At 41.6% G+C, this 15643-nt stretch overlaps 1 protein-coding gene across 1 annotated transcript in view; it reads right to left on the bottom strand.

Annotated features, from left to right (window-relative positions):
- Positions 1 to 356: 356 nt before the first annotated feature.
- The window catches only part of LOC123514024 (probable glutamate receptor), a 77129-nt gene continuing 61842 nt past the window's right edge, over positions 357 to 15643 (bottom strand). Inside the window, exon 15 of the mRNA XM_045271594.1 lies at positions 357 to 477. Coding sequence (XP_045127529.1) covers positions 391 to 477 — 87 coding nt within the window. The 3' untranslated portion in view covers positions 357 to 390. The remainder of the gene's footprint in view (positions 478 to 15643) is intronic.

Genomic DNA, 15643 nt, shown 5'->3' with positions numbered 1-15643 from the left:
AGGACGACCACACATGCTGTACATTGATCCGTACTGACAGACTATTACATGGAAAGCATTTAATTTGTCTCTTCTCTGAAAGACCTTTCATGCAGTGGAAGCCCTCTTTCCTTAAAAATGTGAAGATCTCTCTAGCCCCTTCAGGTACGTAATCCAGCTCACTTCAGCCCTCCATAGAGAAGTTATCTTTTAAAATAGTACCACAAAACAAATTTATCATACAATAGCCGTCCGTCTTAGGGAAATTAAATATCAGAGAGAGAGAGAGAGAGAGAGAGAGAGAGAGAGAGAGAGAGAGAGAGAGAGTGCTGAATGAAAAACATGGTTCCTTGAATACAACTTTATTGTTGAGGATGCATGGAAATAACGAGGGAAAAAAAAACTGTATGGTTATCGCAGAACTAAGGTGTGTAGAACTTCTAGGAGAAGAACTTGTAAGCTGGCACCCAACCCACACAAAAGCAACACAAACATGACCTGTGAAAATAATTTTCAGCTTTCAAGTTTTTCCCCCTTAACAATACATATTTACACACACACACACACACACAGATGATATTGGATTTCTCTAAACCCATCTAAGAATAAAAAGGAATGGCGCAAGTACTGTTACAGGTAGCCTATATATATATATATATATATATATATATATATATATATATATATATATATATATATATATATATATATATATATATATATATGACTTGCACACGGTACAGGAGAGAGAAGACTCACAAAAGGACGGTTGGTTATTTTCATTATATCCACTTCACACAATGTCTCGGGAAAGTACATATCCCATCTTCAGGTGTACAAGAAAACACTGTAAAACCACACATAAAACTTTAAAACATAACCTAAAAAAAATTGAGAATTTTCTTATGCTAAAATATTTCTGTAATAGACTAACTGTTTTACATCATACTTTTAAATTTTCCTCTTTTTTGCATTAGCTATGACATATTAGAATATTGTGTTATATATTGTATTGGATAGGAAACTTTTAGTTAACAAATCAGAATTTGCCAGCTAGTGAGTAGGAGCTTATAAATATTGGTAAGCCAGTCTCCCTCCCCACTTACCTGTTGGAGGAACTAGTAGCAGGACCACTGCGTCTGGTCATGTTTTAAAGTTTTACGTGTGGTTTTACAGTGTTTTGTTGTACACCTGAAGATGAGATATGTACTTTATCGAAACGTTGTGTGAAGTGGATATAATGAAGATAACCGTCCTTTTGTGGCTCTTCTCTCTCCTGTACCGTATATATATATATATATATATATATATATATATATATATATATATATATATATATATATATATATATATATATATATATATATATATTGAGAACAATACGAGGGACTCCATCAGGTCCATAAGCCTTCCGAGGGTTTAGGCCAGCGAGGGCATGGAAAACATCATTACGAGGAATTTTAACTGAAGATATGAAATATATATATATATATATATATATATATATATATATATATATATATATATATATATATATATATAATATTACATCTAAAGGTGAACTCTTCTCTCAAACCTTTGCTTATAACTATTTTGGATGATTTTAGGTTTGTCCCTCCCTCTCCTTCTCTCTCTGACAATTTTATATCTTCAGTTAAAATTCCTCGTAATGATGTTTTCCATGCCCTCGCTGGCCTAAACCCTCGGATGGCTTATGGACCTGATGGAGTCCATCGTATTGTTCTCAAAAACTGTTTCCGTGCTTGCACCTTGCCTGGCCAAAGGAAAGGTAATTGTTATTACCTTTCCTCCTTGATAGGATTTTACTTACATTTAACCACTTCCTAAAAAAAAGAGTGACTGTTCTAATGCCTGAAATTACCGCCCTATATCATTAATCTCTTGCTTGCATAAGGTTTCTCATTTTATCCTTAGTAGGAAGATTCTTATACATCCGTCACTTCACAATCTTCTATTTGATCGCAGTATGGCTTCCGTCAGAGCCGCTGTACTGGTAATTTTGTGGCTTTCCTTACTGTTACGTTCACCGGTTAAACTGGTAAGATTGGCATCGGAGAGCCGGTGAACAATAACAATAAAAAAAAACACTGCAGGTTCAACTAGTGAGGAAATGCAAATGGGGGTTACTTTAAAAAGCTATTTTAATAACCCATAATGAAATTGACACATATATAACATATGAAACACAGATATATAACATGAAACACAGGAAAAAAAACAAAGTGTTGGAGTGAAAAAAAAAAAATCCGCTGGTTGCCAGGCCCTGTGAAGAGGAAAGTAGGAGAAAGAGAAAAAACAAAAAAATCTAAAAGGAGGGTCCAGTTAACGTAAGAGGTGTCTTGACACTCCTCTTTTGAAAGAGTTTAAGTCATGGGCAGGTGGAAATACAGACACAGGTAGAGAGTTCCAGAGTTTACCAGTGTAGGGAATGAAGGAGTGAAGATACTGGTTAACTCTTGCATTAGGAAGATGGACAGAATAGGGATGAGAAGAAGTAGAGTGTCTTGTGCAGCGAGGCCGCAGGAGGGGGGAAGGCAAGCAGTTAGCAAGTTCAGAAGAGCAGACAGCATGAAAACAGCGGTAGAAGACAGATAAAGAAGCAACATTGCGGCGGTGACTTACACATATACATATAACACAGTAATAAATACAACAATAAAGAACCCAACTTAATACCTAACGATAATCCTAATCCTATATAGAGGCAATGTGGAAAACACGGACGAGGGGAAGTGATACTTATGCGGTGTCGCAGTGGTGAAATGCTGGGTGATGGTTGATCCCACGGTAGACCCAAGAGGCGTGGTGTTCACTGGTTGAGGCTTGGATCTCAACTCCCAATCCAGAAAACCAAGAGCTGGCTCAACACTTTCGGTTGAGTCGAAAGGGGCCGCGTGAATCCAACTTCGGGACAGTAGCCGGGCTTCATGAAACGGTGACGTGGAAGGTTCACGAGACGGTGACGTGGAAGGAGGCGGAGAGGTGGCGAACGAGGTAACAAGCGGAGGAGGTGATGGTAGTAATGCATGTTACGGGCGGGCCGTAACATTTCCTCCCCCCTAAGACCTCCGTAATGGGCTCATGAAGGAGGTGAGACGGGAGATCTTGATAAGGCGTCGGCGATGATGTTGTCCACCCCCACCACCAGACACAGCACCTCGCAAAGGAAGAACCTGCAGAAGCTTGAAGCGCACATCGGAGGAGACGATGACGAGGAGGCGATACACGAGCCAGACAGCGGTGATGGTGGTGAGAGAGACCAGCCAGAACCAGATGAAAATGTAGATCTTCTCGTTGATGATGTTAACCGCCAGCACACACATGGTGTCGTGGGTCTCGATGGTTCCCGAAGGCCGAACTTCCTCAAGGTGCACTTGGTGACTCTGGGAAGATGCGTGTCATGGGATCGATGCGCTTCTCGGGGTCCATGTCAGGGAAGTTGATGACCTCCGTGCCGTAGGTGAGGAAGGTGCCGCCCAGGAACAGGTCGTGAAGTAGATGTTCCTCCAAGTCCTGAGTTATGTAATTTATAGCCCTCTGGAAGGTGGCGGGAGCATTAGACAATCCAAAGGGCATCACTGTGTATTGGTATAGTCCGAAGGGGGTGATGAAGGCGGATATTATTTGGGCCTCGTCCGAGAGGGGAATCTGGTAGTAACCTTTAAGCAAGTCTATAGTGGTTACAAATTTGGCTACTCCTATACTATCTATAAGGTCCTCTATCAAGGGCAATGGGTAGGAGTCTGGCACCGTCACTTTATTTAATTTCCTGTAGTCGGTGCAAAATCGACTACTACCATCTGGCTTAGATGTTAACAGGCAGGAGAAGCCCAGGAGATATACTAGGTTCTGCAAGGTGATGACAGAGCAGATAGTCTACCTCTTTTTCATCAAGTCTCTTTTAATGGGTGAAATGCGATAGGCTGGTTGTCTTATAGGCTTGATGTCATTAGATATTAATGTTATGTCATGTTGGATAGTATTACAAACTCCTGGAAGGTCACCTGTGATTTCAGAAAAGTCTAGCAATAACTTTTAAGATCAGACTGTTGTGAAGGTGTTAAGGAAAGAAACACCTCATCAAGGTTGGACATGATTTGGCTGTTTGAGGGGCGTCCTTTAGGTGACGAGAAGAGGAATTCGATGTCGGACTCTTCCTCGGGGGGCACAGGACCAGACTCCTTCCCTACCAGACATACAGGTACAGCGCGAGACAAGTCGTCCTCTGGTTCTCTGGAGTGGTAAGGTTTCATTAGATTAATATGAACTAGTTGGGAATCCTTACGACGGTCAGGAGTGTGGACCACATAATTTAATGGACTTAGTTTTTGAGCCACAACATAAGGTCCCATGAACTTACTGTGAAGAGCATTGCCTGGAGTGGGGAGAAAAAGTAAAACCTTGTCTCCTGGTTTGAAACTTCTCATGACAGATTTGGGAAGAGAATTCTGTTGCATTTTAGTTTGAGATTTGAGGAAGTTTGATTTAGCAAAAGATCTGACTTCACTGATTTTATTCTTAAGGTTACTGATGTAGTCAGACACACTGGGGCTTGAAGGAGTATTTTGAGTAAACCATTGATCCTTTAATATTTTGAGAGGCCCCTGATCTGTCTACCATAGAGTAATTCAAAAGGGAGTAACCTAAAGAATCTTGAGGAGATTCTCTTAAAGCGAAGAGAAGGAAAGAAATACTTTCATCCCAGTCTCCTTGATGCTCCAAGCAATACTTCTTCATCATGGATTTTAATGTTTGGTGAAACCGCTCCAGACAGCCTTGGGATTGGGGTGGTAAGCCGAGGAGGTAACATGGTCGATGTTTAGCTCATTCACTATCTGTTGGAAAAAATGGCTAGTGAAATTGCTACCCTTGTCAGACTGAATTTGTTTTGGAATTCCTACCGAGGTGAAAAATGTATTAGATGTTTTACAATGGTCTTTGATGTGATGTTCTTAAGAGGGAATGCTTCAGGGTACCTGGTAGTGGGATCCATGAGGGTTAACAAATACTGATTCCCTCGTTTGGTTTTGGGTAAGGGCCCTACGCAGTCTAGAATGATCTTTTCGAAGGGCTCCGTCTGAACTGGAATAGGCGTCAGAGGAGCTGGCACAAGGCGTTCGTTAGGCTTACCCACAATTTGACATATGTGACATGTTTTACATAGTGTGACACATCCTTTTCATTCCTGGCCAAAAAAATGTTGAAGAGCCTTCTTGTAGGTTTTTGGATGCCTAGATGACCTGACAATCCATCATGAGCTAGTTCTATAATGGCTGGTCTTACAGACAAGGGATGACAACTTGATGTGTTTCTGACCAGGTGTCTAGTTGTTTCAGTTCAGGAGGTCTGTAGGCACGCATCAGGACTCCTTCCTGATAATAAAAACAAGGCAATTTAGACATATCCTTTGTCTCACTGGCAACATGTCTGATCTTAGCCAAAGTGAGATCCTGTTCCTGAGCATTAATCAAATTCTCCTTTGAAATGATGTTATTATACAAGTTGTCAGTAGAGGCAATCATTGGTGGAGGAGGTGATGAAAGGGCAGGGGACTTGGACTGAGACCTGGTGACTGCACACACTGGGAAGAAGTGAGGGATGTTTCGTCCAGGGTCTTAGTGGGACTTTCTGTTAAGGGAGAATCAAGAACAATTAAGTTTGGAACAGCCAAGTTACCCGCAAGATCATTACCCAGTACAAGATGTACCCCGGTACTGGCAGTTCACCAGGTTTAATGGCTACCTCAACCTCTCCTGAAATGAACGGGCACTGTAAGCTAATATTAGCCAAGGGATAGGAGAGCTGTGATTCGAGACCTGTAAGGATCACCTTCTCCCCAGTGAAAGCCTGTTTGATGTTAGGGATGACATCTTCCCTTAAGATGGATTGGGCAGCACCTGTATCACGCAGAACCTTGATATTTATTGCCTTGTCTTTACCATCAGTCAGGACACTTTACCTTGATACATGTACGAGTCATAAAGTTCTAGAGGAGAGTTGACAGGGTTAGCTAGGGCCACTGGTTTCTTGTTCTCAAATGTGTTAGGTTTAGGGGACACAAAAGAAAATTGACGTTGAGAACCCTTGCAATTTGGGTGTCTACATTTCTGGATCGTGTGACCTGGCTTCTTACAGTATGTACACCAGGGGGAATTATATGCATTTGGCGAGAATCCGGTTGGCTTACCACCCGCGCCTCCAAAACCTTCCCCAAAGGAGGACCTAACATTAGACAGTGAACCACGACCTCTACTACCCAGGGATCCCATCAACAAAGCAAACGCATCAGCCACTTTAGCGGCAGACATAAGATCACTCTCTCCCGTTCTTCCACATGCCTCAGAATATTAAAGGTAACTTGTTCTTCCATTCTTCCAGGACCATTAGATTGAGCAACTCCGAAAAGGTGGTAATGTTAAGGGCGGCTAACCATTTCTTAAATTGTCTTAGTTTCTCACTAGCGAATTCAACATAGGTGTGAGACTCTGGTTTCACATACTTTCGAAACTGTTGTCTGTATCCATCAGAAGTGATAGAGTAGGCGTCTAGAATGTTACCTTTGATCTCTTCATATTCTACCTCATCACTAAGGCCGTTGTATACCCTATAAGCTTTTCCTACTAGCTTAGGGACAAGGAGAGACACCCACTGATCCTTGGGCCATTTATTCCTATTAGCAATGCTCTCAAAAGCGCGAAATGACCCGTCAACATCAGATTCATCAAAAGGGGGAACTAGCGGAGCAGCTGTAGCAGGATTAAAGCTTGCTAACTGTTTCTTTATATCTATTTCTTCCCTCTAAACTTAGCGTCATTTCGTAGGGCTAACTCCTGAATTTCTAACTCTTTCTCCTGCCTTTTAAGTTGTAACTGAAATTCTCTCTCTTGTAGTTGCTTTTTTTCCTGTAGTTCTCTCTTGTAGCATTTCTTTGCTTTTTTTCTGCCTGTAGTTGCATTTGTTTTCATGCATCCGGTATTCTAGTTTAAGCTTCTCAATTTCCCATTGACTTATCCTACTCTTATCCTGTTCTTCCTGGGGACTGTGTATTATAGTCCTCGTAGAGGCTGACATGGGAGTTAACTCTTCTATGGCATTTCCTAGCAACTGACCTTCTTGCACTAGATGTTCAACAACTACATTCTTAATGACCTCTTTAGTCATCTGAGACGTGATGGGAACATCAAAATGTTTAGCGATGGTCTTCCATTGGTCCTTCTTTATATTAGCATCTTTAAGTTGTTCCAGAGAAGGGTCGGCACAAAAATCTTCAACGTTAAACTGAGCGGAAGCCATATTAAATAGATGTTAAACCACAACAAAAAAAAATGATAAGCGAATTACTTAAGTGAGGAACTTGGCAGAGTGATAATAAAGGCAACCTTGAAATTACCTAGATTATACTTAAGTAAACACTTATGAGTACAATCACTAATGAGGGGTAAACTAGAGAGTTACGGCATTAAGAGGGATCCGGATTACTCTAGTTACGAGACTTGAGAGTGAGGAGCGAATTGTACTGAGACTTGTTATTGATAAGGAGGCGGATTAGTCTGAGAGACTAGTTAAAATGGCCGATTCTAACTAGCGAGAAAAATGATCCGCGAAGTGAGGGATTGAGGGTTCGCATGAACATATGATGATCCCAACACTTGGATAACACTTATTACACACCTGCCTATGTGCAAAAATAGAGATAAGTGCTATCGGTGAACACGCCTTTCTACCTGGTTTCCTGCTCTACCACTGCTATGCGATACCAATGAAAGTCACGAAGCACGTTTAACCCAAAAGGAGCCACTTGATCGCACAAAGGTAAATTTAAACCACACGCAGAGTAAGTCACAGAAAAAAAAACACATCAGAGTCACAACACCACAGAAACACAAGCAATCACAGAAAAAAAGTCACTGGAAAAATGGAACACTGAACATGGGTTATAATGGTCCTGTCACGGTCGCCAATTGTTACGTTCACCGGTTAAACTGGTAAGATTGGCATCGGAGAGCCGGTGAACAATAACAATAAAAAAAAAACACTGCAGGTTCAACTGGTGAGGAAATGCAAAAGGGGGTCACTTTAAAAAGCTATTTTAATAACCCATAATGAAATTGACACATATATAACAAGAAACATGAAACACAGATATATAACATGAAACACAGGAAAATGACATACACATATACATATAACACAGTAATAAATACAACAATAAAGAACCCAACTTAATACCTAACAATAATCCTAATCCTATATAGAGGCAATGTGGAAAACACGGACGAGGGAAGTGATACTTATGCGGTGTCGCAGTGGTGAAATGCTGGGTGATGGTTGATCCCACGGTAGACCCAAGAGGCGTGGTGTTCACTGGTTGAGGCTTGGATCTCAACTCCCAATCCAGAAAACCAAGAGCTGGCTCAACACTTTCGGTTGAGTCGAAAGGGGCCGCGTGAATCCAACTTCGGGACAGTAGCCGGGCTTCATGAAACGGTGACGTGGAAGGTTCACGAGACGGTGACGTGGAAGGGGAGGCGGAGAGGTGGCGAACGAGGTAACAAGCGGAGGAGGTGATGGTAGTAATGCATGTTACGGGCGGGCCGTAACATTACTGAGTCTTGGTTATCCTCTTTTAGAGATTTTAGTGAAACTTCGCTGTTGAGTTAGACATAACAAAAGCTTTTGATAGACTCTGGCACAAAACTTTGATCTCAAAACTAGTCTCCTATGGATTCTATTCTTCCTGTTTTAGTATCTCTAATTTTCTCTGCAATCGTTGTGTTGCTGCTGTGGTAGACGGCCACTGTTCTTTTCTTAAATCTATTCTTCAATGGTTCTGTCCTGTGACCCACTTTCTTCCTATTATTATTCATTAATGATCTCCTTAACCAAACTTCTTGCCCTATCCACCTTTACGCTGATGACTCCATCCTGCACTTTTCCATGTCTTTTCCGAGACGTCTAACCCTTCAATAAGTCAATAGGTCATGCAGGGACACCACAGAACGCCTAATTTCTTATCTTTCTAAGATTTCTGATTGGGCAAGACAAAACTTAGTTGTGTTCAATGCTTCAAAAACTCATTTCCTTCATCTATCAACTCGACCCAACCTTTCTGACAACTATCCCCTCTTCTTCAATGACAATCAACTGCAGGTTTCCCATTTTCTACACAGATTATCCTTGGCCATATATTTAAACTAGAAACTTCACATCTCATCTCTTGCTGAAACAATTTCAATGAAGTTAGGCGTTCTGAGGTGTTTTTCTCACCTCCCCAACTGCTAACTCTGTACATGTTTCTGATCCGCCCATGTATGGAGTACTCTTCTCATGTTTGCGGGGATTCCACTCACACAGCTCTATTAGATAGGGTGGAATCAAAAGCTTTTCCTCTCTTTAATTCCCCTCTTTTGACTGACTGTTTTCAGCCTTTTTCTCACCATCGGAATGTTGCTTCTCAAGCTATCCTTTATCGCTATTTTCATGCTAACTGATCTTTTGATTTTGTTAACTGCATGCCTTCCTTCCTCCTGCGATCTTGCTCCACGAGACTTTGTTTCTTTTTACTACTACGCCTATTTTTTCTAACTCTATAGGCGGATTCACACGTGCCAATTTGCGAATGAAAATGCGAGCCGCCAGAAGAAGCGACTGAGCCCTTCTATTCGGAAAACGTCATACATAGCGACTGGAAAGCATCGACTAAGTTGCCGCCTTGGCGGGAAATGAATGTAAACAAACAGCGTAGCAGAAGAGTCAACAAAAAGAAAATGCCTGTGAATACGTCCCTGGCTAAGTAGAAGGAAAGGAAGAAGTGTCTACCATACAATAATCTTAAGAAGACTATCCACAATAGCGATCAAATTAAATCCTGACAAGACTTCAATCCTCACCTCCAACACAGTTCTTTGAAAGTGGCTGCTATTTCGTCGAACGATGATTTGCCCAAGCTTTTCTTTTTTACTGTAAAATTAATTTCTGGGGTCCCAGATGTGTTCTTTTACCTTCGCCAACTGTAATATCTTCTCTACATCGACACAACATTTTCAAAGCTTACTCCGTGACTTTTTTGTTGCCCTTGACTAGTCCTCCTCCCTTATATATTAAAAAAAAAGTTTCACCAATATCTCTAAAAGAGGATCACCAGGATTCAGTAAGGAAAGCCAACCAGATAAGAAACACAGCAGACTTGAATGAAACCATACTGGCGATCAGATAGAAGATTATTAAGTGATTTTCTGACCCAACACTCTAAAATTTAGAGTGTTGGGTCAGAAAATTTTACATAGGCATGTTAGGGTATGTATTTTCTTGCTTCCTCACAAAACAGCCGTAGGAACTGATCTAATGTCTGTCTGTCCCTATGAATACTTATTCTTTTCCACCTCAAACACATATATCAAGGGACCATGCAGAGTTCAGCATCCGTTCTCACGGCTCTGTGTGAGGATCTGTTGTTTAAAATGTATGTGTCTCAGCATCCGAGGTCTACTTAAGTACTTACGTAGGGTGACATACATTTTTTTTTTTGTGTGTGTACAATAATATGTTCTTTTCTTTTTAATCAGGTATTATGTAATATTGTAACTTGTATACCAGATGTATTAGGAAGTGTTCTTATATTTACAAGTCGGTCAATGGTGTCAGCAAGGAACACTGACTAAGGTATACAGTGAATTTGACCGCAAGAAGGAGTCTTCATGTAGCTCTGTGCAGATGTTACTCCTAGCGACTGCCTTGGCGCTGTGTGTGTGTGTGCAAGACTGACTTGGTGAAATGTAAATAACTGTACATTTACCAAGTCAATATAGTGAAAAGATTGCATGTGTCTGTCTTGCCATCCTCGGGAGACAATGCTGAAAGAGTCCTTGAGCGAATAACATTGGTGAATCGGTTACAACTCATAATATAACATAGACATTAACAGGCAGGAAATCAAATTAACAGAAGGGTTGATTTGAGGGATTAGAACGGCAAGCCTTAAAAAAAAGAAACTAGATTAATGCAGAATAACATCCAGCAAAAAAGGGAGGCAGGTGTTGATAGACACGTGCGGAGACAATTTCTGAGAACAATAGTGGAAAAGTGATGGGTGTACGTATTGTTACGGCCCGCCTGTAACATACTCCACTACCATCACCTCCTCCGCTTGCTACCTCGTTCGCCACCTCTCCACCTCCCCTTCCACGTCACCGTCTCATGAACCTTCCACGCCACCGTCTCATGAACCCTCCACGTTACCGTCTCATGAAGCCCCGCTACTGTCCCGAAGTTGGATTCACGCGGCCCCATTCAACTCAAGCGGAAGTGTTAAGCAAGCTCCCGGCTTTCTGGAAGTCAGTCGAGGTCAAGGCCTCGACCAGTGAACACAACGCCTCTTGGACTACCGTGGGATCCACCTCACCCAGCACTTCACCACTGCGACACCTCATAAGTATCACTTCCCCTCGTCCCATGTTTTCCACATTGCCTCCATATAGGATTAGAATTATTGTCAGGTATTAAGTTGGGTTCTTTATTGTTGCATTTATTTATTTGTTATATGTATATGTGTATGTCAGTTTGATGTGTTTTATGTTATATCTATGTGTATATCAGTTTCATTGTTATTAGATTATATAATAGCTTCTTAAGTGTCCCCCTTTGCAATTCCTCACCAGTTGAACCTGCAGTGTTTTTTTTATTGTTATTGTTCACCGGCTCCCCGATGCCAATCTTACCCGTTTAACCGGTGAACGTAACAATTGGCGACCGTGACAGGACCATTATAACCCTTGTTCAGTGTTCCATTTTTCCAGTGACTTTTTCTGTGATTACATTATTTTTTTATGTGTTTCTGTGGTGTTGTGACTTTGATGTGTTTTTTTTCTGTGACTTACTCTGCGTGTGGTTTAAATTTACCTTTGTGCGATCAAGTGGCTCCTTTTGGGTTAAAAATGCTTCGTGGCTTTCATTGGTATCGCATAGCAGTGGTAGAGCAGGAAACCAGGTAGAAAGGCGTGTTCACCGATAGCACTTATCTCTATTTTTTGCACATAGGCAGGTGTGTAATAAGTGTTATCCAAGTGTTGGGATCATCATATGTTCATGCGAACCCTCAATCCCCTCACTTCGCGGATCATTTTTCTCGCTAGTTAGAATTGGCCATTTTAACTAGTCCCTCAGACTAATCCGCCTCCTTATCAATAACAAGTCTCAGTACAATTCGCTCCTCACTCTCAAGTCTCGTAACTAGAGTAATCCGGATCCTCTTAATGCCGTAATTCTCTAGTTTACCCCTCATTAGTGATTGTACTCATAAGTGTTTACTTAAGTATAATCTAGGTAATTTCAAGGTTGCCTTTATTATCACTCTGCCAAGTTCCTCACTTAAGTAATTCGCTTATCATTTTTGTTGTTGTTTAACATCTATTTAATATGGCTTCCGCTCAGTTTAACGTTGAAGATTTTTGTGCTGACCCTTCTCTGGAACAACTTAAAGGTGCTAATATAAAAAAGGACCAGTGGAAGACCATCGCTAAACATTTTGATGTTCCCATCACGTCTCAGATGACTAAAGAGGTCATTAAGAATGTAGTTGTTGAACATCTAGTGCAAGAAGGTCAGTTGCTAGGAAATGCCATAGAAGAGTTAACTCCCATGTCAGCCTCTACGAGGACTATAATACACAGTCCCCAGGAAGAACAGGATAAGAGTAGGATAAGTCAGTGGGAAATTGAGAAGCTTAGACTAGAATACCGGATGCATGAAAAACAAATGCAACTACAGGCAGGAAAAGAAGCGAAAGAGATGCAACTACAGGCAGAAAAAGGAAAGAAATGTAACTACAGGCAGAAAAAGAAGCGAAAGAGATGCAACTGCAGGTAGAAAGAGAAGATAGAGAGAGAGAACAAGAAAGGCAAATGCAACTACAGGAAAAACAATGCAACTACAGGCACAAAAGGAAGAGAGAGAATTTCAGTTACAACTTAAAAGGCAGGAGAAAGAGTTAGAAATTCAGGAGTTAACCATACGAAATGACGCTAAGTTTAGAGGGGAAGAAATAGATATAAAGAAAAAGTTAGCAAGCTTTCATCCCGTTACAGCTGCTCCGCTAGTTCCCCCTTTTGATGAATCTGATGTTGACGGGTCATTTCGCGCTTTTGAGAGCATTGCTAATAGGAATAAATGGCCCAAGGATCAGTGGGTGTCTCTCCTTGTCCCCAAGCTAGTAGGAAAAGCTTACAGAGTATACAACGGCCTTAGTGATGAGGTAGAGTATGAAGAGATCAAAGGTAACATTCTAGACGCCTACTCTATCACTTCTGATGGATACAGACAACAGTTCGAAAGTATGTGAAACCAGACTCTCACACCTATGTTGAATTTGCTAGTGAGAAACTAAGACAATTTAAGAAATGGTTAGCCGCCCTTAACATTACCACCTTTTCGGAGTTGCTCAATCTAATGGTCCTGGAAGAATGGAAGAACAAGTTACCCTTTAATATTCTGAGGCATGTGGAAGAACGGGAGAGAGTGATCTTATGTCTGCCGCTAAAGTGGCTGATGCGTTTGCTTTGTTGATGGGATCCCTGGGTAGTAGAGGTCGTGGTTCACTATCTAATGTTAGGTCCTCCTTTGGGGAAGGTTTTGGGGCGCGGGTGGTAAGCCGACCGGATTCTCGCCAAATGCATATAATTCCCCTGGTGTACATACTGTAAGAAACCAGGTCACACGATCCAGAAATGTAGACACCCAAATTGCAAGGCCTCTCAACGTCAACTTTCTTTTGTGGCCCCTAAACCTAACACATTTGAGAACAAGAAACCAGTGGCCCTAGCTAACCCTGTCAACTCTCCTCTAGAACTTTATGACTCGTACATGTATCAAGGTAAAGTGTCCCTGACTGATGGTAAAGACAAGGCAATAAATGTCAAGGTTCTGCGTGATACAGGTGCTGCCCAATCCATCTTAAGGGAAGATGTCATCCCTAACATCAAACAGGCTTTCACTGGGAGAAGGTGATCCTTACAGGTCTCGAATCACAGCTCTCCTATCCCTTGGCTAAAATTAGCTTACAGTGCCCGTTCATTTCAGGAGAGGTTGTGGTAGCCATTAAACCTGGTGAACTGCCAGTACCGGGGGTACATCTTGTACTGGGTAATGATCTTGCGGGTAACTTGGCTGTTCCAAACTTAATTGTTCTTGATTCTCCCTTAACAGAAAGTCCCACTAAGACCCTGGACGAAACATCCCCTCACTTCTTCCCAGTGTGTGCAGTCACCAGGTCTCAGTCCAAGTCCCCTGCCCTTTCACCACCTCCTCCACCAATGATTGCCTCTACTGACAACTTGTACAATAACATCATTTCAAAGGAGAATTTGATTAATGCTCAGGAACAGGATCTCACTTTGGCTAAGATCAGACATGTTGCCAGTGAGACAAAGGATATGTCTAAATTGCCTTGTTTTTATTATCAGGAAGGAGTCCTGATGCGTGCCTACAGACCTCCTGAACTGAAACAACTAGACACCTGGTCAGAAACACATCAAGTTGTCATCCCTTGTCTGTAAGACCAGCCATTATAGAACTAGCTCATGATGGATTGTCAGGTCATCTAGGCATCCAAAAAACCTACAAGAAGGCTCTTCAACATTTTTTGGGGCCAGGAATGAAAAAGGATGTGTCACACTATGTAAAAACATGTCATATATGTCAAATTGTGGGTAAGCCTAACGAACGCCTTGTGCCAGCTCCTCTGACGCCTATTCCAGTTCAGACGGAGCCCTTTGAAAAGATCGTTCTAGACTGCGTAGGGCCCTTACCCAAAACCAAACGAGGGAATCAGTATTTGTTAACCCTCATGGATCCCACTACCAGGTACCCTGAAGCATTCCTCTTAAGAACATCACATCAAAGACCATTGTAAAACATCTAATACATTTTTCACCTCGGTAGGAATTCCAAAACAAATTCAGTCTGACAAGGGTAGCAATTTCACTAGCAATTTTTTCCAACAGATAGTGAATGAGCTAAACATCGACCATGTAACCTCCTCGGCTTACCACCCCAATCCCAAGGCTGTCTGGAGCGGTTTCACCAAACATTAAAATCCATGATGAAGAAGTATTGCTTGGAGCATCAAGGAGACTGGGATGAAAGTATCTCTTTCCTTCTCTTCGCTTTAAGAGAATCTCCTCAAGATTCTTTAGGTTACTCCCTTTTGAATTACTCTATGGTAGACAGATCAGGGGGCCTCTCAAAATATTAAAGGATCAATGGTTTACTCAAAATACTCCTTCAAGCCCCAGTGTGTCTGACTACATCAGTAACCTTAAGAATAAAATCAGTGAAGTCAGATCTTTTGCTAAATCAAACTTCCTCAAATCTCAAACTAAAATGCAACAAAATTCTCTTCCCAAATCTGTCATGAGAAGTTTCAAACCAGGAGACAAGGTTTTACTTTTCTCCCCACTCCAGGCAATGCTCTTCACAGTAAGTTCATGGGACCTTATGTTGTGGCTCAAAAACTAAGTCCATTAAACTATGTGGTCCACACTCCTGACCGTCGTAAGGATTCCCAACTAGTTCATATTAATCTAATGAAACCTTACCACTCCAGAGAACCAGAGGACGACTTGTCTCGCACTGTACCTGTATGTCTGGT

This window comes from Portunus trituberculatus, chromosome 5, assembly GCF_017591435.1.
Source record: "Portunus trituberculatus isolate SZX2019 chromosome 5, ASM1759143v1, whole genome shotgun sequence".
NCBI classification, from domain to species: Eukaryota; Metazoa; Arthropoda; class Malacostraca; order Decapoda; family Portunidae; genus Portunus; species Portunus trituberculatus.
This window is presented reverse-complemented; position numbering and strand designations above follow the sequence as displayed.